Raw genomic sequence first — 27,617 nt, 5'->3', positions numbered from 1 at the left:
AGTTTTACTACTAAGTATAGAAAGATGTGAAAAAAATTGTAATTCCCACCAAATGAGGAGTTCTTACACAAACACTGTTCTGACATGGGAATATGCGCAAAGCTACTGCACATTCAAAAAAACTAATTTAGCTAATATTCGGTAGAAAATATTAAACATCGTAGAAAATAAAAATATATCTAATCCTCAGTACAATATAAACAAGTTTATTTTAAATCTATTTTTATTATTCACTAACTACATAAATAAATGCTCGTTTGCCTACATACAACCTGGTATCTTATCATTATTACAGATAAGCAGAAGTTCAATCAGGTGACAACAATAGCACTAGTCAGTTCTACTTTCCTTCCATTTCGTGTATTTAGTTAATAATTTTAGTTTTGTGTTTCAATTTGAGCGATTTTTTTTTCAAAATGACCAAAACACGCGAGCTAAAATTAGGTATGCGTTGTGTGAAATATATGATTTTCGTAGCTAATTTCATGTTTATGGTGAGTGAATATTTATTTTATAAACACGTAGCATCTGTTATGTTGATAAAGATTTATTGAAGTTTTATCATAAAAGCATAAATAAATTTTTGCGGGTTTATCATCTATAAACTAGAACAATAACTAACATTGTTTAATTATTTGAAAAGACAGAAATTACACAATTTATTCTTCATAAAATGGCTTCTTTATTGCCAAAAATATATAAATAGATCCTCTGATATGCAAATATCTTTAGATATGATGAGAACAATGATCAATATGATGATTATTTGAAATTGAACAGCAATAAGTGATCCTAATTTTAACACGTCTACAAAATATAATAAATAATGTAATATCGACAATCCATCTTAAGCCGGCAAATTATTTTATTTTTACTTTGATCCAATTCATATCAAAATCCTTCTGAATCTCCTTATCCTTATCAGAAACATACCGTTTTTGAAAAAGTTATTGAAAACGATATATAAATTAATCACGGAGATAATGAAGGTAATAATGGTTGAAACTTTCTCAATATTTTCCGTGCAAAGGAATATTTCCTATGTCAAGGACAAACCTACTAAATCATTTTCCTCATATGAATAATATCCTCATTCCAACCACAAAAAACTTGACAAACCCCTCTCTCTCTCAATAAAAAATATCTTGATATAGTTGAATCAATATCATCGATATTTTTGAAGAGGCATTGGTAGATAGCAGGTGCTGCCAAATTTTCATTCTTCAATGGCGACTAATGCAGCAAGCTTTTCAAAACTTCACTTATATCAACTTGAGCCAATGATAGTGATGGATGTTTTGCTTTTATCAAATTCACATGAATATTTTGATTCAAAAAGATATTGCAATTTGCAACAATTTTTCGAATATTCACATTTTCTTATCTTCTTAACGTTTCACAGAAACTTCAGATTGATTTACATTTATATTTATTATTTGATCCTCTGCCAAATTCACTCACCCACTTAATTTTCTTTGAAATTCTTCAATATGCAATGCATGCATATAAAATTAAAAGTGAAATTCTTCTAGTTTTAACCATTTTTCAAGTTTGTGAACAGAAAATAATCAGAGAGAGCTAAATCTGGCGAGTAGGGTGTATAAAGTAGCAATTCAAAACCTTAATTAATCAATTTTTACCATTGCAATAAAGAATGTATGAGCTGGTACATTGTCTTCTTAGCCAAATGCGACCATTTTTGCATGATTCTTTCTCTCAAACGTTGCAATGAGTTGAAAAATTTTTCTTTTTCAAGATTTTATTTTTGTTATTATCTCAAGGAAATCAGATTTAGATTTTTGCACAGTCATACCTCATTTTAATGATTTTGTTCAGTTATTATTAATTTCTAACAAAACATCTTGAAGATAATCTTTTTTCCATCAAATCATTTTTTAAATTTAAGTTATCGGAGGGAGTAAGGTCAGGTGAGTATGTTGAATGGACCGAGTGGTAACGGTTAATTTTTCTTCGGCGTATTGTCATGATAGAGCAAAGTCTTTTCTTTCTTGAGTTTGTCATGAAAATGTGTCAGCAAATCATCTTTTTAATATTAGCTATTTATCGTACTGCTCTTTTCTAAATAATCAATAAAAATGACATCTAGAATTTCAAAACACGGTTGTAACCTTCTTAGGAGCAGGTCTTTTTTGATTGAAACCATTATTTTGAAAGTCCTTTTGTTTACGCGGAGTTTAAAATTCCTCTACAGAAACATGCACTTGGAATACGTTTGATAATATCCAAACCAACGTTTGACTTTTTTATGCGCTGGAGCTTCATATTATCATTAACCAATCGCGACACCAATTTTAAGGAGAATTTTCCTCACGCACTTTTATTCGATAATAGCTAAGTACAAGAGCAAGTATTTCACAAATCATTCCTGGAGTACGTGAATGACGATCCTAAACGTTAATCGTGTTCACACGAACCCTTTACAAAGCAGAGAACAATAACAACAAATCTTTTAATGGTACGAAGAACGAAAGAAGATAATATTTTCGTAACTTTTCCTCGGTTTTTTAATTATTTACCACATAAAATGCGAGGGTTGTTGAAGCCTAACAATGATACAAGACATTTTTTTCCATAATCGAGGATATCTTACGCTTGCATACTTCAGAAAGTCTCTTCCCTTTCTCTCTTTCTCCATCTCATCTTAATTTGATGGTCTTTCAGAACCATTTAGTGAAATTTTTTTCAATACAAGCTGATACGGCTTTGTTTGAGTTCAGCTGCCCAAAGTTGTAAATGATAGTCACAATAAACAGACTATAGCTCCTCTTTCATTAATGACAGCTCGACACTCATTTTTTTCCTTCGCAGAACAATATTCACAACGACTCGCTCATACCATTGTTGAACAGAAACTTTTCATTCAAAATAGCTGCAACTTAAGTCAGAACGAATCCTCAATTTCTCAGCTTATATTGATACGACAACCCTTGTAAAACCTTGTAAAACAGTTAGTCAAAACTAAACATGTGGTTAATCTTTCGACAGACGGAAATAGAAACAAAGAAAAATATAGAGTATATTAATGTCGTCATTCCCAAAATATAGAGTATATTAATGTCGTCATTCCCAAAATATATTCTTCGTTACAATCAATGGACGTTTAATGATTGTTACAAAGTAATTCATTACAATTTGTCAGTGTTTATGCACAGTTTCCTATTTTACGGATGATGCTGTTGGTCAATTATATTCTTAATTGAATCGTACAAATTATTCAGTGCGTATTGATGAGTTTATCGATGTACTGGTGTTTAGCAGCACACATTAAGTTTAAATGAATAGGCTCTGGATATAGTGGACTGATCAATAATGTTGGATAAATGTATCGGTTTGAGTTTAGTTCAGTAAATTGTTTCATTCCGTTTATTGACAGTTTCAACACAGTAGTATTGATATATTTATACGATTTATTATTTTTCTAGCATGCTTATGAAATAGAAATAATAGAGATTTGATAGTTCTAGTACCACTACTAAGTTATTTTACATTAGAGCTGCTACTTAAGTTTTTAGATGGCAACATTGATGTGAATATGTAAACTTTGACATTGACATTATAAACGTGGCAAACGAGAGCTATTTGAGTTGTTTATAGATACTTATAGCATTCAATTTGATCTTGGGACTAAATCGCGAACATTGTAGTGCGATGATTTTTTTATTTTCGACGTGGATTAAACCGATAAAAGTGTGCCGATCAACTCCCTCGACTTTTGGTAGTGAAGCATCATCTCGAACCACCGTGTTCCTTTCTGAATTTAATCGGGGTCACCCGTCTCTACATAATGTATTTCGTGAAAATCGTCCAAAATCCGCTGTTGTGTTAGAAAACATCGGCACGCCAGATCTTCATGGGACATACCTTAACATGGAGGCATACCTGGGCATTTAATATTTCATGAACATTTGGCTGTTAAAAATATTTGTTCAGGTTGGATTCGTGTTTATTGGTGCAAAGAAATGCTGTGCTTTGAAGGACATCTATAAGATCATGAGAGGCAATGGGTCATCGATCTCTGCATGTGAACTCGATACTAAATAATTATCGACGAGCACGAAGCACTACAAAGCCAATGGTTACCTGTTTTAAGGAATATCTGAACCTGTCATGACAGGTCAATTCTGAATGATACACCAGCATTCGTTTGTCAGAAGTGTTCAAAAAAATTAATCACAGATGACGAATCATCCTCTACCACGACAATACGAGCTCTAACAACATTTAAGTTCAAACAAAAATGTTTTTTAACAGTCCTAATTTCGAATTAATGGGTCATTCGTCGTACAGTCCTTGTTTGGCACCCAATGATCTTTTCTTATTCCCGTAGATCAAAAATAAATATTATTTTTTTATTTGACTCAAAACTTAAGTAGCAGTCCCCCCTTCAATAGAAATCGACGTGTTTTTTCTTCAAATTTCAAATGGTTTATGAATATAGGCGAGTTGGGATGTCACCGAGTATACGTGGCTTTGAGAATTAGAAATTTGGTATTGTTAAATTTGATTGTTTTCTGCTTCATGTTATTAGTAGTACCTCTCAATAGATTAAAAGATAAATATGTAAAATTTGCTTAATAATAACTGATTTTTCTGTTGAGGAAAAGTGATGAATCATTAGAATAGGCCTCTTCTGTTTACGTAGATACTATAAAGTTGAAAAGAATTATAACGCAATTGATATTACAAAAAGTGAGACAATGGGGAAAGATGCCGAAGATTCAGTTATAGTGTTAGTATTGATTGAATTGTTGGTAGCTGTTGATACAGAGATCAGGACATATGATTAAACAGAAGAGATTGCACAATTTGGCAAAGGATCAGTAAAGATACAACTGAAAAAAATACTACAATTCACGAAATATTCAATCCAAAATACCATTAAAGTGTTCTCTAGACAAATGACTCCAGAAATGGAGAAGGCGAAGAAGGAAGAGAGAAGGAAAAATGATTGACCCCACGGTATATTCTCTCAAAGAAATAGCATAATTAGAAGAATAGAGTTAAACATTCCATTTTAAATTGTAAATGTTTCAAAATGATCTATAAAAAGGGTATTTATGGAAGGGTGTTTAGGTAGTTAACCAAATTTCCAGATTCTGGAGAATGAAGTGGCTCTGAGTGAACCACGACCAATTTAGATCGAGGTTACTCGTACCCATCTAACCTTGATAACATTATGAATTCGGATATTGTCATATTTTTTGTTCTAAATAATTCAATTCTGGAAGAAACTGCTACAAGTATGTGTTTCCATAATTTCTATCATATACAATAACTCAAATTTCTTCAATACTTATTGCTTAAAATATTTTTTACATAAAATTAAATTTTGGTATGTATCAAAATATTGTGGTGCCGACTGAAATTAGGACGTATACCCAAAATTTTTCCTTTAAAAAACACATCATTTATCAAAATTTACTTAAAATTAACATTATTCATTCAAGACAAAGATACTTGTATTTTAGGTAAGTTATTTAGAGCTGATACTGCATCTAGCCGAAAATAAGGATCGATTCCTTGAAAATGCTTAGTTACAGATGGTAACATTCTTCTACTTGAAGTCTAAATATTGTCCGTTTTTAAAATTCTCACTTCAAATAAATGTTTGAGACTGAGAAGGTCTCATCAAATTTCTACGTTCTATTTCTAAACACGTTTCTACGTATATTCATTTGCTTATGATGCTTTTGCAAAATTAAGTATTTATTGCACTACAACAGATTTCAACCGTTTTCTAATTGCAGCTGAATTTAAATAATCTTCTTTTTTGTAAAGCCACCATCAGGTAAAGGTTTGATCTGTCGTATGAAACTTTTCAGTTTAGTTACTTCATTGATCCGGAAGGATCGGGAATCACGAGAGAAATCTTGATGTGAACAAAATAAATGTCAAAAATTATAATCCAGGCTATGTATTCTGTACTGAACAATCGATTTGAAACCGCACTCTAACTTCGAAACATTGTTTCAATGATTATATATCTTTAAACATTTGTGAGGATTCTTTTTAATTTAAATGTCAGGAGGAAACATTTTTGAAGTCTTATACCAATTTCAAGTAAAAAGAGGGAAAATTATCTTATCAGGTAGATGTGATATTTAATTATTTCTAATTTTGTATTTATTGTCACAGTTAATTGGTTTTCTGCTGATATCTATTGGTTACACTATCAAAGCTATCTACAATGATTTTGATGCCTTCCTAAGTAGCCACAATTACAAAGCATCCGATTTAACCGTAGCAGTAGGAATAATAATCCTCATAGTAGCTTTATTCGGATGTATTGGAGCTTTGAAAGGAAGCGTTTGCCTCGTTAACTTGGTGAGTATTCAGAATAAGCTTTATTTTTGTTCTCTTAAATAAAAAACATAATAATCTCTATCATAACGATTCGGTTTTCTAGAAACTAAAGATAAACGGTCTGCTCATCATCTATCTTAATCTATGTTTTAACGATGAATTGATGACTTACTTTATATACCTACATGAAACTTAAACGTATTGTAGATATCAAAAAAGTTGTTATGTACTGAGACGCTCTATCAATTCTACTTATCAAATTCACTTTCAAAGTTAATGCAATATTTACAGATAGAAACTGAATGATTAATATTTATTCATTATATTTTAATCTATTCCTAGAATATTTTCTATTATCTAGTTTTAAGAAAGAAATTACATAGATTCATTTATTTTGTACATCAAAAGCACATACAAATAATAATTTCAACTTCAGAGAATTGTAAATTATTCTTATTTAACATAGAGTTATTGTTTAAAATAGAACCGTTTCGTTTGATCTGTTTGCAAATTATAACCTCCTGAGAGGCTCATATAATGTGAATAATTATTATTGAGCTTTTATTCATTGAAATTTCTAGTTTTAATATATTTATTGTTAAAAAAAATTAGATGTGGAACTTATCTGAAAAAAGCTCTTTGACTGCAGCCATCGAAGTTTCATTGCCATCTTTGTGATTAGTAGTTCAAGGCTATATTATATATAGCATGTCACACAAGAATTAACAAATCTTACCCGAAAAATTCTGCTACGTTTTAAAATACCTGACAAATGGCGAACTAAAACAATTATACTCATATTTGAGAAAGAAAGTGAAAAGATAGGGCTAACTACTGGGAGTTGAATTTTTATGGGTACTGCATGGAAACTAGTTACAAAAATTATTACCTACGAAATTAAAACAACAGTAGAATATATTCACCCTACGAAATCTAGTTGAGAAATCCATAGAATATAACATACCAACATTCTTATGCTGCATTGGTCTCACAAAAGTCTTTGACCGACAAGCAGACTCTCTTAGTTCCATGTTTTTCAACATAATAATGAATGAGATCATAAAAAGCTGACGAAAACGTCATGATCTTTTTCTTATTCAACGTCTTATAGGCCATATGCATGTAGTTTCCAGCTTGTCATCCTTGAGATGTTTAGGTCCAAGAATCTATCCATCTTTTTGGAGGTCTCCGCAAAGGTCGTTGTGTCCCTGGTTTCTTTGGCCATCCTGTCCACGTGTTCATTCCAAGCTCTTCTACGTTTACGTCCCCATCTGACTATGTGTTCCACCTTACATTCGGGTCTATTTCTCTTTCTGTCTCTTAGTATGTATCCGCATATGTTTCTGAGTATTTTCATTTCTGTTGTTCGAATTATGTTTTTAGTTCTTTTGTTTTCCGCTCTTACTTCTATAGCTTATGTCAATATGGGTCTAACGCAGGTCTAACAGTCTAACTTTTGCCCTTTTGTCCAGATAATGTCCCCGCTGGCCACCATAAATGCCAAAAATAAAGATTATCTTAAAAAATTATTGAATAATAAATTTAATCTCACAGCAAAAAATTCAATATGAGTATCTCGACTGGAAAAACCATATCCATGACAGCATCATCAAATGACCCAATAGATGCAACTTAGAACTAGAGAGGCAAATAATACAACAAGAATGATATACAAGTACCTTAGAATTTACATAATCAGTTTTGGGACGTAGGTAAAAGAACAAATAAGGTCGCGAGATGTCTTCAGAAAGTAGTATGGCTGGACAAATTTAAGAGAAGAATCAAAGGCATAAATTTACAAAACGACAATCAGACCTATAATGACCTATAAATGAAAAACAAGGCAAAAAACTTTGAAAACGAAACTCTTGGAAACCACATTCACAAGTGTATATCGGGAAAAACACTATTAGACCTAGATAAAAGCGAAAACATCAGAAGATTGCGTGACGTAGATAATGGGTATCATAGGGTAAAAACAATGGAACCAACATATAAGTCGAATTACAGAAGGTGTATTGGTGAAGATATCAAGGGATAAATCTTTAATTGGAGCACGGAGTCGATCACGAAAGTGACAATGAAGAAGGAACAAGCGTTAGACCTACTATGGAAGGGAGAGAAGAAAGAAGATATTCATTATTGATGCTTCTGGAAGACGGTGAAGGAAGTACATAGAATCGATCTGAAATACACCAAGCTATATTCCTGTAATAAAAATTAGTGGAGATAAGGCAGGTATATGAGGAGAAGATCTGTATACCGAGAATGTAAGTAATGTGAACCATTAGATTGAGCAGAGTCAGTTAATTCAGTATGAGAAGATTCATTCAGCTTTAAACATTAAGTATTTACAAATGAACATATTAAAATTATTCTATAGTTTCACTGAAACTTTTTGAAACGATTCCCCAGCCAAATGAACGAAGAAGGGGAATAACGTAGCCGCAGCTGTAAAAATAAAAAAAAAAACCCAAACCGAAAAGAACCGATTTTACTTGCAAGCTCCCTTTTCGTTTTCTTCTGGCCAAAAATCTCAAATCTTTGCTTTTCCTTTTCCAGAAAAGTTAGCAAACACAACCCCACGCAACCACCAAGACACCAACACTCCACTGCAGAGGAGCAATTCCCATATCAAGGCCCACTCCAACAAATCCTCCTCCTATAAAAATTTTCCTAATCCTACAAAATTCTATCCAACGAATCTCTTTCTTTCTGTCACAGCTTATCATAGCATTGTAATACACGCCAAAAATTGTTAGATGTACTATTACCGTAAGTCTTGTCAAGTAGTTATAAAGGTACATCTTTTCAAAACCGTGAATAAATTTGTTCAGTTGATTCCCAAATTAATCACTATTAACTGAAATTTCAATTTAATTTTCCGAAGCGCTACTAGTATTAGATAAATATAAGTCTAAAACGTATTTATTTGTTTGATCAGTCCCAAATAAAAAGCGGTGGTTATTGAGAATATAACTAATAAAATGGTTTTATTATTAATTATCAGGCAATTGAATACTCACCTTATCATTAAATTTTATTATATTACGGTAAACAACAATAAAAAGGCATTTGGAGAGTGTACTTATATAGATTTAATCGTAGCTCATAGGCGTAGAAATTAGGAAGCACGAGCAGGTTTTCATTCGTGAATTTATTTCATCGAAAGCAAGGGGATGCAAAAGTAAGAGAAGGAAAATTTGATTCGTTTTGTATTCATTTCAACCAAGTAACAGTCGAACATATTACTTTTAAATCGGGATAAATTACTAGCAGACATTATGAGAATAGAGGAAATCAGAAAACAAATTGCTCATCATTTCTGACTTTGTGACGAATCATCACTGTGTGCTCTCGTAACATTCTAAAAGCTCTGCTTGTGTACTAGTTATAATAAACCATGTGTATTTGATGACAAAAATGCAATTTTTTTTACCACGTTTGGTTAACTCACAAGTCGATAATTTCTTTCGTGAGGATTCATTCCCAGCCGCTAAATAATGAGAAACAAACAAATCGGGGCCTTTATCGACAACATTTTTTTACCTGATATGAAAAATTATTGACCCTGAGTAGATTTCGTGGGGTGCGAGGAGCCCACGTGCTTCGAGCACACAATCGAATTTAGAAAACAATTCGTACATCCAGCGCATACTACCTGTGTCGAATCCGAAAGATTTAAAGTCCTAAAGATGGGCAAACATACGAACTCTGGAATAATTATTATCATTAAAACAAAACGAAAAACCATCTGCAAAATTTTCCAATATGAGCAAATGTTCAATATTATATAAATTATTGAAAAAAAAAATCATTGAAAAACTTATTTTTTCTAAGAATGAGTACATTTTTAGTTAAGTTGGGTTAGTGCGCTCGATGTACGCATTCGTAGATTTTTCTACCACCACTCCACGTAAATTTCGTATTTATGAAACAATTTGTGACCGCTTTATCAAAGGAATGCGCCTGCTTCAGATATGTTTTAGAAAAATTTACCCGCGCTACCACAGAAAAAAGGCAAAAATTATCGTAGGTCTCTTCATTTTGATGTAAGACTCATATTTTGAGATAAGTAAGAAAAAAAAGTAAGTAGCTTGGATGAGCTTTTAATTAGTTGTGCGCGGTTTTCTGGGCAATAATAAAGATCCCAATTTCGAAAATCTAATAGAAAAAATGTTACGCCATTACAGAAATCTTGGATGCAACATGTGCATGAACGTACTCTTCTTCTTCTTCATAATTGATTAAAAGTTCAACTTTTGTCAACTATTCATTTTCCTTCATACATCTCTGTACATGTAAACTAATTTTGAAATCAAAATTTGTTTTGTTCATTTGCGAAAAAAAGTGTGTTTCATCATGAAATTCATATATTGAAATTAGATTACGAAATTGTATAAAATCTAGACGTAATGGAGATATACGGAAAACAAATATATAATCAGTTCAAAAAAGATTTCAGAAACAAAAAAGGTTCAAAAGCTATTGTCATTGAATCATGTGTAAAAAAGATTGTCGTGTAATTAATCTTTTAGCGTAGTACTTTATTGTAGGTTTGAAGTCAACTACTGCCGTCAAGATAATCTCAACTTTTTCCCTTCTATCTTCAGATTAATTTTCATAAGCTTCAGCATCATTAGAGAAGACATAGATTTTGCAAAACGAACCTGATCCTTCATCTACGCCCATGACAACATATCTTGTTTCATTTATTCAAATTCCACTGATAATAGGAGATGAGACCGTAATAGTTATTTGAATGTTAACAAAACAACAATAAACTGTCCATTAAAACAAATCATTGTTAACTTGTAGTAATGTCAAAGTTATTGTGTATTATTATATTATACTCCAATTTGTGTGCCAGTACAAAAATAGTGAATTTAAATGGAGAATGGATTGTTAGTGAAGATACGAATCAATATAAAAATATGAAGGCGACAGTGCCTGGTGGAATATACAGTGATTTAATGAACAATGGTATAATCGGAGATATTTTTTATGGAAATAATGATGTCGAATTGAAATGGATACAAAATTTAAATTGGGTTTATTACAAGAACGTTTCTATTTCATCCGAGTTTTTGAATCAAGAGAATGTTAATTTGATTTTTGAGGGTTTAGATACTTTTTCTTCTATAATAGTGAATGGTAACAAAGTTGGTTCGTCAGAAAATATGTTTGTACAATATATTTTTGATATAAAAAAATATCTCAACGTAGGAATCAACGAAATAGAAGTTCATTTCTCCTCTCCGGTGAAAGTAGCCAAAAAATTACACGAAGAACAATCAAAAAACTATACAATCCCACCAACTTGTCCTCCATTAGAATACAACGGAGAATGCCATGTTAATATGATAAGGAAAATGCAATCTTCTTTCGCTTGGGATTGGGGACCATCATTTCCTTCGGTAGGAATTTGGAAAAACGTATATATAGAAGCTTATAATGATTCAGTCATAAGATATGTGGTTAGTGATGTCATCGATAAAGATACAGACCATTGGACTCTCAACGTTGATATATATATGGCAAACAACAATAAAAATCAAGTAACAGGTAGACTGAAAGTTGATTTAGAAACCAACTTGATGAATATAACGAAAATTATTGAAGTTAATGGAAAACCTGACGAAAACGGTGAGATTATGATTACTATTGATATGGATATTTTGAAAGGTTATGTGAACAGCTGGTGGCCAAACGGATATGGAGCGAGTAAATTATATAACTTTGATGTAACTTATGTGAATGAAGATAAATCAGACATTAGTATCAAGAAGAGTAGAATAGGTTTTCGAAAAATCGAACTAGTACAAGAAAAACTTGATTTGGGTTTGACTTTTTACTTCAAAGTTAACGATGTACCGATATTCATGAAAGGCACTAACGAAATACCCATAGATATTTTACCAGAGAAAGGGCAAAATAAAACAAGAGTAAAGCAACTTCTTATTGCCGCTCATGCTTCTCATATTAATATGATAAGAGTTTGGGGAGGGGGTGTATATGAATCGGATTATTTCTATGAATTAACAAGTGAATTAGGTATTTTAATCTGGCAGGATTTTATGTTTGCTTGTGCGATGTATCCCACAACCGATTCGTATTTGAAAAATGTCGTAGAAGAAGTAAGACATCAAGTGAGAAGATTATATAGTCATTCGAGTTTGGCAGTATTTTCAGGTAATAACGAAAATGAGGGAGCTCTTCGGCAAAATTGGTATAATACAGCACAAAATTACTCTACGTACCACGAGGATTACGTTAAATTATATATTACCACTATAAAATCTGAATTTCTGAGAATAACTCATAACAGGGGTATTTTCATCACGTCTAGTCCTACCAATGGTAAGAAGTCTGATAGTGAAAACTACGTAGCTGAAAATCCAGGCAGTTCACTTTACGGCGATGTCCATTTTTATAATTACATACTGAATCCCTTCAACACAAATTTTTATCCCACACCAAGATTTTCTTCAGAATACGGTTATCAATCATTACCAAGTCTTCAATCTTGGTTTACTGTTACAAATAATACAGAAGATACTAGTATCAATAGTATATTTATGAACCATAGACAACATCATCCTTTAGGAAATTTGGAACTAAAAGCCCTATTGTTGTATTTTTTCGACGTACCAGAAGAATCGAATAAATATTTCAATGAAGCTTTCATTTATTATACGCAAATAGCGCAAGCATTTGCCGTGAAAATAGAAACAGAACATTATCGTAGCTGTCGGAGCTCGTTAGAGGAAAACGGAGAAGGATATACAATGGGAGCTTTGTATTGGCAGCTTAATGATGTGTGGGTGGCACCTTCTTGGTCAAGTATAGATTATCTAGGTCGGTGGAAAATGCTTCAATATCATAGTATGGAATTTTTCGCTCCGGTAATAGTAACGAGTCGTTTGAAGGTAGACCGTATTTTGGAAATATACTTGATTTCAGATCTACCATCTCCGTTAATGAATTTGACAATTTCTATCACTGTATACAATTGGAATTCCTGCCAACCGGTGAATGTTGAAAATCTCACTAAAACCATTGAAAGCGGATCGTCTCAAAATATCAAAACCTACAATACCGACGATTATTTGTCCGCTTTGGGCTGCGGTACTCTATCTAGTGCTCGGACCAATTGTTTTTTCTACCTTTCTGTGACAAAAAACGAAGTTAAAGTGTCTCCTGATAATTTTGTTTTTCCAGACGCATTAAAAGATTCAAATATTACTACTGCCCACGTTAAAATTGATGACATCAGGAAAATTAGTGATGCTGGTGTGTTCATTATCGAAATAAGTACAGATCAAATCGCTTTATTCGTGTGGTTGGAGTCTCTTGATATACGAGGAAATTTTTCAGAAAATGGATTCTTGATGGTACAACCAAAAAGAGTTGTTTTTTTCAATTCGGAAGAACAAACTTCTAACGATTATTTGTTGAAAACTATCACAATCACTCATTTATTGAACCAAAAATATTTCACCAATGAATAATGATGTTTTTTCATAACCTCTAGATATGTAATATATGAAAATATGTAATATATTATGCTAATAATAGTGAGTTGGCTCTTTTTTCCACTTAGAAAACAACTTAAACACTTTCTCACTACATTAAAATCCATTTGCTAGAAGAAGAAATGAGAAGGTATAGTTCCTTTGAATGAAGATGAATATAATAGAATTATCAATTTTCTAATTATTTGGATCTTATCGAATCTCAATTTTACTTATCATCAGAGAAATACTTTTTATGACCAATCGATTATGTTTCAGTATGCTCTTCTTCTTTTGGTAATTGTGATATTGGAAGTAGCTATAACTATCACAGCTTACCGTTCGAGATCTAACTTGCAGAAAACTGTCAAAGAAGATATGTTGATTAGTATGGATTATTATCCTACTGAAACCAATTACATATGGAGGGCTACTCAGTACAATGTAAGTATATGTAATCAACATTTTTTACTCTATTTACAGCAGTCATTCGTTTGATAATGAAATAATTGATCGTCTTCACGGTGTGTAGATAAGCTATTAATATGTGTTATGGTAGTAAAAGTGTTTTAAAAAGTCAGAAAACGTTTATAAATTCGAAATGGCTCCTAAATATTTTATAAATACGTGGAGCAATTATATCTATAGCAGAGGTTTCAAACTCAATTTTGCAGAAGGCAATATATTAAATTTTGAATTCTTAGGTGGACCAGATTGGAAATAAAAAAAAAATGAACTGAATTATAACATTTTATTTATTAAATTATATAAGTACATAATATACGTCTATTAAAAATTATATCAAAGATACCTGACGTCTCTTGTTTTCGACAAGCTCATTGATATCAGGTATAATATTCGTTGTAGTTATTTTGATAATTGATTGGAGATGTTTATTCATGAGTCTTATGCAATGTTTTTCATCTGCTGACATAAATAGGTGCTACCAAATATGCAGAGAATGCGTGTGGCATGCTTTTTTAATTCCGGTTCATTATCAAAGCTCTTGAAATAATGTGTATAAAATGTAAGAGCGTTAATCTCATCAACTTTTTCTTACAAAATACTGTTCGATTGAAGATCTATCAACTCCATTTGCAAATGAACTGTTGCCTATGAAGCTTCAAAATTGAATGGATTCCATTTCATTCACTTTGTGAAGGCTTTCAAAACAATTGTTTTCCCCAATCAAATTTTGCAGAAGTTGAAAATATTCATCCAATTTTTATTGGTTCACTATGCCAAATGATTTTTAATGTGGAAAATGGTCTAAAGTTTGATTTTTTACTTGATTTTCCCACAATCTCAACCATGTTAAAGGCTTAAATATATGAATACTTTGGAGTGAGAATCAGATTTTTACCCTGTAACTTTATATTCAGATTAGTCAAGTGTTTATTCATACGAGTATCTACCAAAAAGGCACAATCAACCCCCCAGTCATTATCATAATCAATTGGTTTGCTTTTCTAACATGAAAGCTTGAATAGGGTCACGTAATGCAAAAAATCTTTCTAAAACTACTCCTTGACAGAGCCAACGAACTAAGCTGGAATAAGGAACATCAGAAAACTTTTCGTCCAACTCCTGTAAAAATTGCCTAAATTGTTGGTGATTTAGTCCTCTGCTCCATAAAATTCCCTGATGTTTTTTGTTTTAATTTAGTTATAACGACGAGTGTTTGCCAAGCATGGCAGGAGCGCCATATGTAGTTGTGCTGCTAAGTATATTCCTACCGAGTTCATATTCTGTTATCAAATGCTTAATTCCAGAATATATATCACTTGCTGTTGTAGTACCTGTTAATAGAACACACTTCAATAGCTTTTCAGTTATTTCAAAGTTACTGTTAATGCCTCGTATAAAAACAGCAGTACAATTAAAATCCTTCTCCAACCGTATCGCTTCGATTACTCGACTCAACTGACTCACGTCGCTTCGAGGCACTTGTTTTATATGGTTAAGAAAAGTTCTAGTCTAGACTCGAAGCGCGTGATAGATTCTATCATTCTCGACAAAAATAATAGGATTTCCGCTTGCTGCTAGAAGATGGCGATACTGTCTTTCTTTCTCGCTTGTCTAGGCACGCGCAGCCCTTGAAATTACTTATAAACATCCGTAGACTTGAGAGTACGTGTATTCAAAACATCCGTAGAGGTATCGAATGAAGTCTAAAAGTTCTAAAAAACGTGATTCTCCTTTCTGTGACACATTGCGATCGTGGGCCTTATTGATACAGCCTGGGAGCCGGAAGCGGCCCGCGGGCCGTATCTTTGACATGACTGATCTATAGTGTCAACGAACTAGACATATACGCCGATCGCTTCTCAACGTCATCTGCGCTGGAGCCATAACAATTTTAATCAGTTTTTCAACTTTTACCAAAAAATACTTGCAAAAGGAACTTAAAATATTAAAAATATATATACGATTCTTGATTTTAGGTCTCTTTTTATTAGCAATCAGTTCAAAATAAGTGATAAAAACTTGTCGTGTAAATCTATTATTATCAAAGTATACGAATTCTCAAATTACATTGAATAAAGATATTTATTTGTAATGATTTTCATTATGAAAATTTTGTGAATAGCAAAAAATTGATTATATAATTGTAACGAAATACGTTCAAGCAACAGAATAATCGATGGAGCTAATATTAAAGATGGAGATATAGGAACTTGTTTATGTGAGCCCGTGACATTGATAGACAGGAAAATAATGTCAATATACCACTCTCTATTTCTCTCTACTTGATTCTGGTTGGATTGATATGACGTCAAAATTTCGACTGGTGGGAACGCGATAGGAGGAGAATCATACGTTTTGTTTTTATTGGCGAGTAGAAAGAGAGAGAGATTGGTGAACCACTGCTCTTCCCTCTCTTCTAATAGTGAATTTCCACTTATATGCCGCTTTGTCCATATTCCTCACATTCTTTATTCAAAATAATTATTTCCTATAAAATTTTCATGATTTTTAAAAATATTTCTTATTCTCATATACATTGATTTTTAATTGGTGATTCTCATTGTGATTTCGTGCCTTTATGCCCAACGTATCAGCTTTCTCAATAATTTTTCCTAATTCTTCTCTTCTTCTCTTACTTTAATTCTATCCATTTCTCAAAGTAAAATGTATCTTTGCTAAAAAGTATTTTAATTTAAATTCATGTACCTAATTTTCCACTTCCATTTCCCGCTTTTTTTATGAATATATTTATTATCTTTTCCATTATTATCTGTTACTATTATTCAATTTCTAGCACTTAATTCTCGCAAAGTAACTACAATTTTGATCCAAATTGTTTTTCTCCATGCCTACATGCATGTTGTTCTACTGCATTCCATTCACCTTTTTTATTATCTGCAGCTGTACATTCCCTCTTTGGTATTCCAATTACTTATTCATTTCATTTTATTCCATCATCGACTCTCATATATATATTTTTTTAAATTTCCTGGATGAATTCTTCTCCTACATTCTCCTACATCTATATTCGTGATTTTTCAATCAATTTTCACCCTCATAATTTGTCTCTTTCCTTGTTTACGTCTCTTTGTATTCTTTTCCGTTCAATCCATTTCATTACCTATTATTTTATTGGTGATTTTTTTGTTAATTTCTCCTGACTTCTCATTGGTTTCTTCTACCTTGTTTTGTGTTATTGTTTTTATTGTGTAGTTCAACAACACTTGTTATGGTTGTGTTTATGGTTCTGTATTGTGCATTTTATTATTATATTGTATTTATTAGAAGAGCAGTAACATTTTTTCTCGTATGTTTATTATCAATATTATCATTCCTCAATTATATATAATTACCATTCAGTCTGATCCTGTATATTCCCTCCAATGTTAACTTCAATACCAGGCATCTTTTCTTACTCTATATATTTTCTAACTCGACTCTTCGATTATTAATTTGTCGATTCCACAATTTGCACTGCATGGCTATCCCCGAATCAACAAATTTCCTCTCTCCAATATATAATTGGGAAATCTATAGAAACTAATCATGTTCTTGTCTTTTTTCAGTTGCACTGTTGCGGTGTGAATGGACCTTCCGACTGGAATCAATATGGAGACCAAGATGGTTACAATTTATCTACAATCAACTCCACAGATTCTGATCCTTACTATGTGCCAGCATCATGCTGCGTATATGAACATTGTAACAACCTCAATAGCCTCTACTTTAGAGGATGTCTTCCTAAAATAATTTTCATTATTTCACAAAGTGCCCTGTTGTTGGGTGTAGGAGCGATGTGCATTACATTTATTCAGGTACGTTCATTATAAACAACTAACATCACACATCGAATCAAACATGAATGTTCAAAGATTTCCTTGATATATTTCCTCAATTTTCCTATCTCTATCATTCTTTCCATGTATTTTTATGTTGTTATCATAATAGTTATTGAAATAATTTCCATTTCAACTGAATTTTCAGATACTTGGTGCAATATTTGCTCATTTATTGGCCAGATCTATAAGAAAATTGAAAACTCAAATCGAACTTGATAGAAGTACAAGAAGACAAGAACTGTACGAGTCCCTTTCCATCGCAGCTAACTTAAAAGAGAAAACTAGTCCAGTGCTTTATGTGCCCTCTAGTTCTGAAGCTTGAAAATGTGAGACTTCAACGTTTGTTGTAATTTCATCACAATATGTTATAATTAAATAATTTTTTTCCATATATTTGTTATCTATAGAGTTTTTTTAAATTAGAATTTCCACTTGATATACGTGATTTACAATTAGATATTCAATTTTCAATGTAAAAATTAATGAATTTTATTATATCTAACCTTGAAATATATACATATTAAATTATCAATGTTTTTTATTAATTCGTACCTACCTCGATCCTAAACAAAGAAACAATAATAAATTTTCATATTTTTATGTTGATTAGTAGAAAGTAATGGCTATTGGTCACAACAACGTACTTTATGTTTCTATCCGTACGCGAGTGGTATACTGTAATTATTCTATAACCGTTACATCTAAAAATATATTGGGAATGATTTTATTTTTTCTATTGTTAATAAATTGACTGTAAACAATTTTGGAAACAAAAGTAGTTATATTCACAGTAGCCGACTTATTTGTGGTTGTGTTTGTTACAACTAATTGTGAAGAATTTTTTTTGTTTAAAATAACAGATATATTCAGAACTGAAGCATATTATATACCTACATCGAACGAGAAAGTCAATGCTCCAGCTCACACATCCGTTATTGCAATGGCCAAAATTACAAAATTAAAGTTTGAATTTCTACCTTATGCAACCTATCCGCCAGATTTCGCCTCCTTGGATTATTTTATGTTTCCAGACTCAAAAGAATAGCTCGGTGGTGAGAGATTTTCCAATAATAACGTGGTGATGTCGGCGGTTAATGTTTATTTCGACAAACTTGATGATTCTTATTATAAAAAGGGTTTCGAACTTATTGAACATTACTGAAAAAGTGTATGAAGCTAAAAGGAGGTTCCGTCGGAAGATAAATATATTTTCTCCTAAATTTCTGTGGTTTCTTTGTTGGACCAGGTACTTCTGGGACTTTCCTCTTAGAATAATTATAGAAACCAACGTACCTTATCCAATTCAAAAGATGTGTGGTGTCTATGAGCTCAATAATCCTATTTCATTTATTTAGCCTTTTTGTCTATTGTTGTAGTTTGTTATATATTTGCTCACAATAGCCAACAATTATGTTTTCACTTACTATTATGAAGTGTTCTACTGTAATCAATCAAATACTGCTGCCCTCCTGTTTGGTTTTACATTACCATGGATTTTTAAGACCTTCTGATAAGATGCCTGTCTTCACCAAAATCTTTCTTCACTATAGTGTAATACTCTCCTTCCACTGGTTGCAAACAGTCTTCAAACAAAATTTTCGAATCAGAATTGTCTGCAGAATGCAAGTAAAAAGAGCAAAACAAGTACAAGTCGAGCGCAATACTCCATAAATTTTCCATGAAAAACAATTGAAAAGATGTGCCAAATGAATTTAGATATCAAGAACCTCCAAATATATCTTTACTTCCAATGAAGCAATTCTTAAATTCTTGGTATAATTATATTTTATATTGAATAACCTGTTGAGTACATTTATATTAGAAATAAATTTAGGTGTTTCCTATTACATACGTTTAACTATTATGTAGCATAATAGAAAGGGTTGAACTAAGGATTTGATAGTAAATGTTGGCTCATTTTATCAGAGAATTACATCTCCCGTAATAACCCCTTCATTTCCGCAAATTCCCTTCGAATTTTCGGGACTGGTCAGTTTAATCTATTAACGGGTTTCGTCAATGATGCGAAGCGCTAAAACTCCATTCTAATCTAAACCAAACTGTCACTGCCGAACCACTTAACGTACAATTATTGGTTGGTTGTATTAATGGACATTCGCCGCCATTTCGGTAATAGTTAGTTTAAATGAAAATAGTTAAATGTATGTTGAATACTGTATATTCCACTAAAGCTGCCGAGTTTTGAGAATATGGATAAAATTTTTGTTATATTCAGATTTTCCATGTGAAATTTACGGATTATTAACCACTGGGAATGAGCCGCTTCTGATTTCCAGATGGTAGTGTAGAGTTATTTATTCCATCAAACACACTGCAAGGACATACGTAATCATCCTTTGTTTAAATGTATAATTTCGAAAAGATACTTATATAAAAATCCTGATTTGGCAACTTTACACTGTATATATCTTTGAATAAATTTATTTAAAGGAAGTAGGAATAATAAATATTTTATGGATAAGTATTAAACTAATACTGCTGCCAAACTTACATATTCCTCTTTGATTTATATTTCATATCCTACAAAAGTTTTGTTGTAAATAATGGCAATTTTGGTAGCCTATAAAAATTCACGGGAGAAAAATGAAGGATTTTCTTTTATTCTTTTTCGCTATCAAAGGTCGGTTATACTACAATGGTTGGTTTTCACGATCTATACGTAACTGCCAATACGGACTTTCTGGCTTACAAAGTCGGTACACTTCAAAATTTCATTCATGAATATTGAGATCAAATGTGAAATTTTTTATAACTGAATTAAGTATCATCAAAAAATTCTCATCAAGTCATACATCAATTTTTTTGACGTTATACATTCCTTCGACCCTTAAAATTTCATTATACGTTATATGTTTTATTCTTATGCCCTTTTTTTGCATTGATTCTGTGGTCCATAATTTTTGCCTCCAATTTTCAATCCTTGGGTTTTTATCTACATCACAGTTTCTTATATGATTTATTTAGTCTCAAGTTCAAAACTGAGTTTATTATATCACATAGTAATGCAATTTTGCTGTGAAAAGCAAGCACATGAGGGTGAACGCTATTATACTTGACTATCTCAAGTGATACCTGCAATGTGGAGGTGCCTGTGGATATGAACTTCCAAGCTATAGAGTTCGGAGATGTACCTTATTAGCTGATTACACTGTTCATAAACCACGTTTACGTGTCCAATACGAGGATATATTGAAAAATTCTTAGCCTACTATAGAACCAAACAAAATTTTAATGTAAAATATTTTATCACTCAACATATTCTCCTCTTAATTGGATACATTTATTACAGCGAACCAGCAACGTCTATAGACCTTTCAAAAAAAATGTTTCTTCTTGCTCTGCAAACCAGACCTCCAAAGCTTTTATTAACTCCTCGTTGGAAGAAAATTTACGACGTTCTAAACTTTTTTCCAGTTAAGGAAAGAGATGATAGTCGGACAGAGCCAAATCTGGTAAATAAGGGGGGTGTTCTAGTAATTCAAACCATAAATCACGAATTTTTTGCATGGCAACGACAATGAGATATGTGTGCAGGGGACCTTTGGATAGCTTTCCGCGTCTTTTTTTCTTTAATTTTTTCCCGTAGAGTGGTCAGTAATGTCGAATAGATATCTCCAGTTATTGTTCCACCCTTATCCAAAAAATCAAATTTGATTACCAAAAAACTGAAGCAAGAACTTTTCCAGCATATTTTTGGACACGAAACTTCTTAGGTCTTGGAGAACCAGAGTGTCGCCATTCCATCGATTGTTGCTTTGTTTCTGGATCGTAGAAATGTACCCAAGTCTCATCCATAGTTTTTCTCATGTCCAAATTGACGTGAACTATATGATGAAAGCGTTCGTATGAAATATTCAGTGCTTCAGATATCCGTTTTAGCCCAATTCTACGGTCTGATAAAATCATGTCATGAACTGCATCGATATTTTCGGGGAGTGACACAAAAACTGACCTTCCCGATCGGTCATCACCTTCAATGGAAAAGTTACCTCTTTTGAAGCTCGCAGTCCAATTTTTCACGGTCTCATACGAAGGACATTGATCACCAAGGGTATTAGTCATATCTTCGTAAATCTGCTTACCTGTTAACCTTTTTAAATACAGGTAATTGAAGATGGCTCGATACTCCAATTTTTCGATTTTCACAATTTTGGTGGACATCTTTTTTCTTTTAATTTTTGCGTAACTCTGATTTACTTTTTTGACGTCAAACTCTACACTGACACTTCTAATAAGTTATTGTTCATGCATGGAACTGGTCTAGACTAACTAGATGTCAATACATCCTCGTACATCTTGCAAATGTTCCTCTAAGTGGAATTTAATGTGATTTGGTATCGGTAATACAATCAGGCCAAAGATATTTTAATCTCAATTTTCTACCCTAAGGATAGACGAATTTGGGCATTCTAAACGATTAGAAGCTCTTGAGGATGCTACAGCTATTTAGTCTCAGAGCGAGCTCCAAGCTTTTGTCGCCTCAGTCGCCTCAGCTGTTTGGGTCAGGACAGGTATATGATTATCCATTAACTGCTCCACTTATAGATTTCTTATTGGTATAGCAATTGTATTCAATAAGTATATTTGTCCAATTAAGGGACTTGTGCATGCTTGTGAAAAAGTCATATAATATTGACATATTTTCATTAGTATATTTTTTGTTATGCTTGTCAATGTTTCCAAATTAGAAATATCTAGAATCCATATTTAGATATTCCTAAGGTGATAATGATTTGTTATTTGGGCTAATTAAATTATGTGTTATGGAGTACAAGCATTAAAGTTCAGGTTCTTTTCTCCTATACTATATTCAACCTAATTGTGCTTCTTTTTTTAAGTCAACTTCATTACAATGAATATTGAAAATCACTGCTTTTATCGAGTCAGGCATTTATTTCAATGTTAAAAACAAAACTTGGAGCATCTAACGAAATTAACGAAATTACTTTAATCGTGATCTTCTTAGTGTTGTTGAAATGTTTTTATTTTAGTATATTTTTTATTTTTGAGAAGAGGTAATAGTCGTAAAGAGCTTAAATGGGTGAGTAAATTGGATGTAAATAAACAGTGGCCAAAAAGTAGAAAATCAAACGCACTTCTGTAATAATAAATAAAAAGACCGTTGTCCCCTTTTTTAGATATCTTCCGTACCTGTACGAGATTTTGAGTTCTTCCTTTTCACACATTTAAAACGAAAGTACTTTAGAATGAAACAAAGTTTAGAGTTGCTCAGTGGTTACAGCAATTATATTAACAAACTGAAAAAACGTAACACGTAAAGATCATTTTATCGAATCTTTCATAATATTTCGTATACTAATGTATACAATTTATTCAACTAGTAGAGTGTTGACTCTATTTTACAGTGTATTGAATTCGATCCTCCTGTCTATACTGACCTCTTGAATTTAAATCATACGAGAATCCATGTTCAACAAATTGTACTCCCTTCTACGATATTTCGTTCCAAGAAAATACTTTAATTATCGTTATGGAACGGAAATTATTTCAAACTGTTACGAAATCCATGTAAATTGAAATCGATGGGAATTCAGTACTTTGAAACTTTAAAACACATTTTCACTCGAAGTTCGGTGATGTAAAATCAGTAAAAGCTATAAAATACTCAGACTCCAGTAGAATATTGTTCATTTTACTGCTCAAAAACATACTATATCTAGGCTTGTAGTAGTGACAGTATGTATTTTGATGAGGAAAAATGAAACTGTTTTATTTTGAAACGTTCCCAGATTTTTTACTTTTTTGTTTTACTTTATCATGTTATCATATCGTTGGTATTTTTAATTTCCATATATTTATTTATATTTTTCATATGTCCAATAACAATGAAACACATAATTATGAACTTTATTCTGTATGCATTCTTTAAGGAGAAATATTAACTGAAAAAACGTTGAAAGGACGAAACACAAAAAAAAAATTTGACATATAGTAATACAGACATGAACATGTCAAATCATAAAGTTTGACTTTTTTATTGGTGAACCTACTCAACATACACAACACTAGGAAATGCGAAAGCGAAATACGCCGTCTTCTGACTATGGCAAGATCAGCAACCAAGTTAAATAAAATATGGAAAGACAAATCTATCACGAAAACAATGAAACTTCGTCTAGTTGATGCTCTCATCTTCTCCATTGCAGCGGAAACATGGACTTTAAGCAAAGCAGATGAAAAAGAAACAAAGATTACATGAAACATTTATCTTGGTCAAAAAATGGAATTAAACTTTTAAGCGTTGATTTTCTATAACATTAGACATAGATTAAACCAACAGCAGTTATTGCTTCAATTCATATCAATCAAAATATTTTATTAGAAAATTTTCTTATGAAAAATAAAAGAATCTCCTCCAAATTAAAAACAACCAATAATGCTAAATTTCAAAAATGAGAACATATTTTTAACGTTTCAATTGACATGAGGTTAAATTGGAAATTTATTGGAACAAAAGTTGTAGAACTACTGATTATCCATAACTTTCATATTTAATTTGTTTTTGAAACAAATATTAAAGCATTAAATTGCGGAAAATGGTTTTCTACCTCTCGAAATCCTACTCATAGACCACTGCAAACATTTAGAAGAAGAAATTTTAGTCCCCAATGTATATATTCACGCTTCCTAATATTGCTTTCCAAATTTTTTCACTTATGATATATCGTGTGATAATATAAAATTTTAGTTTTATCGTTAAATAAACTGTTATAATTTCCCCACAATCAAATATATACAACCATGCCTAATCTTGTTTTTAAAACCCTGTTTCACAGCGGAGAGATTGAGATGTGTAATATGTAATTGTATGAGAATATTGAACCACTTTTATGAGGAAACTATCTGATCGGGATTAATTTCTTATTTAATAGAAGTAGTTATTGAATTAATAGGTAATTTAGTTAATTGCAGTCTAATAGCTTCACATGCCCTTTGATATATTTTTATAATTAATAGACATCAGATTTTGCAAAAAAAACTGTATATTATGACCTGTGAATAAGTGGAATTGCAATGTTTTCTTTTTATTGTAAGGTGTGTTCAAGAATTATTACTAACTCAGTTGTTTTTTAACTGTGTACAAGTGTTCGATTTTTACACTAAGACGTTTCGTGTGAATTAGTCTTTTTTGTTTTTAAAACAATACAGCGCTGGATTAAACTCGGAATTATGAACTTAGAAAGAAGGGTTGACGTGAAGTCAAATTGCTCGTGAGCTAACTGCTATCAAAAAGTGATTAAAAACTTCTTCAATCGAGGGAAAGACAGTTATAGGAAACATAGATGAAAACGAAAACAGAAGCATATTCAACCTAAGGTGTGATGCTAGCATAGTTCAGGAAATGGATAATAGACTCATTAGGCTCATAATATTATAAGGTGATTCTAAAACTACAACAAAACACTATTTGTAGCGACCACTGAATCCCACTAAAAACCGTATTCAAAATATCAAAAAATCGTCAAGTGCTATTTTCAGCGATAATCAAAAATTAACATCGATGGTCCAGATGATTTAAATTATTACTAGCATGACCTTAGGAAAAAGTCAAGGCTGCTTTACGTATTGAAAAGTTTTTTTGCTGTTGCTGTTGCTATTCAATAGAGAATTTGTGGCGAATTATGACCTGCAGAAGCCGGGAATCCAAAATATACATAAGCACAACAGCTTGAGAGGAACCAAAAAACACGTTAACTAATTAAATAAGAGGTGTCCTCGAATGACTGTTGAAAGCTATGGAAATATGACAGTTTTCGATAATTAAAAACTTACTTAATAGAGAGGTAGTCTCAAATTGTCATTTTTTCAAACAGTTTTTCCTTTAAAGTGCATATTTTCTCACTCAATTTATCTTGTGTAGTCATCTTCATATTTCATATAATTCAATGAAATTGATTTGTTTCATAACACTTTTCCTCCAAAATTGAGCCCACACGTTTATTTCTAGTATTATATGGAACACAACGTCGGAGAGTTAAATAAAAATTGTAGGAGAATGATATCCTTTTTGCTATCCTTTGGGAATTCACACACCGCAAAAGTCATCGCAGACAAAACTTCCTAATAAAAATAAAACAAAACGATCTCTCCTAGTTCCGTTTCGTGCCTTTTTTGAATTGAGCTTATGGCTTCGTTCAGTTATAAGAGTTAAGACTATAAGTTGAATGTATAGATATGCCTTACGTATATCTTCAGTTCAATGACTAGGAAAAATTACTTTTACTGTAGAGACCAGTGGAAATTTTATCTTGAGGTTTATATGAAACTTGTTCCATTGGAGTCAAATAAAATATGCCTTCCACTCAACGTATGGAAATATTGGCAACTTTTTCCTTATTAATGTTACGTATACAAAGTTCTTCATATGTAATGTTGAACAGTAAAAATACAAAAGCTTTTGTTTATCGGGTAAATTTCTTTTAGTAACGTAATAATTTTGCCAATCAGTAATTTTACGAGAAAAACTGAGATTTTAGAGCAAAATTACTGATAGTTAAAAAGAAATACATCCTTAAGGAGAAGCTCGAGTGTTTTTTGGCAAGATAAATTAACGACCGAATATATGAATGAACAACAATAATAATTATCTATATTGATACAATTAACTTAAACGAACAATTACTAAATACACAAATGTTCTAAATTGTATTAATATCCAGTGAAACACTTTTGTACCAACCTTTAGAATTGTTGTTTTTTCAAAAGAGATTTGGAGTTGAAAAAAGTCGTTCAATTGTTAATTTTAACAAAGCAATGGGACAAATGCCTTCATCCGTTTCATTTTTTGTTATCCATTTGCTGTCTACCACTTTTTTCGATCCACCTGTATCGTCTTTGAAAATATTGCATTGTATTCAAATCTTGATTTTTTTCTTTTTAAAACTGGTAAATTTTACAGTTTTTCTCACCCTCCAAGCTAATTCATAAGAAGCTATATGAAAGAATCTTTTTTGTAATCCGTTTTTTTCACAATTTTGCCATTTCTACTATCTTTCTTTTCTAATGCTACAGAATGCTACTCTTTTCTATGGAATAACTTGTAATTATTTCCGTTCACTATTTCTCGCATCACGAGATTCTTCAAAAGTTATGTCGACACAAGGATCAAAATTAATATGATATTCAATGAAATATTTTTTTAATCATCTTCGCAGTTGAATTCTAAATAGATTTAACGGCATATTCTTTATAATCTTCTCCATTCCTCTTTTTCATATTATAAGCCCAATCCTTCAATATATCTGCTTCGTACAAAACTCGATAAATTGGGTCTATATTCCCTAAAACGACACATGTTGTAACGTTTCAGTATCAATTATCAACAATATTTAAATAACTGAAAAAGAAAGACATTGAAGACGCTTAAGATAAACAGAAGTTTTTATGAACGATAAAAAACGATGCACCTTTTTTAACGCTGTCAAAATGA

The 27,617-nt window shown here is 31.8% G+C and overlaps 2 protein-coding genes across 2 annotated transcripts; both read left to right on the top strand.

Annotated features, from left to right (window-relative positions):
* Nucleotides 1-181: 181 nt before the first annotated feature.
* Nucleotides 182-18,673, top strand: LOC130440711 (tetraspanin-9-like). Its single transcript, XM_056774003.1, has 5 exons — nucleotides 182-494; nucleotides 6,157-6,345; nucleotides 14,118-14,282; nucleotides 17,873-18,121; nucleotides 18,291-18,673. The coding sequence occupies exons 1-5, from the start codon at nucleotides 417-419 to the stop codon at nucleotides 18,465-18,467; spliced, it is 858 nt and encodes a 285-aa protein (XP_056629981.1). The 5' UTR covers nucleotides 182-416; the 3' UTR covers nucleotides 18,468-18,673.
* LOC130440702 (beta-mannosidase-like) lies at nucleotides 10,743-14,109 on the top strand. Its single transcript, XM_056773990.1, has one exon. It carries the CDS (start codon nucleotides 11,145-11,147, stop codon nucleotides 13,833-13,835), a length of 2,691 nt encoding a protein of 896 aa, XP_056629968.1. The 5' UTR covers nucleotides 10,743-11,144; the 3' UTR covers nucleotides 13,836-14,109.
* Nucleotides 18,674-27,617: the final 8,944 nt, after the last annotated feature.

The sequence above is a fragment of the Diorhabda sublineata genome, chromosome 1 (genome assembly GCF_026230105.1).
Source record: "Diorhabda sublineata isolate icDioSubl1.1 chromosome 1, icDioSubl1.1, whole genome shotgun sequence".
Lineage (NCBI taxonomy): Eukaryota > Metazoa > Arthropoda > Insecta > Coleoptera > Chrysomelidae > Diorhabda > Diorhabda sublineata.
The sequence above is the reverse complement of the archived record's forward strand: the minus strand, read 5'-3'. Positions and strand labels throughout refer to the sequence as shown.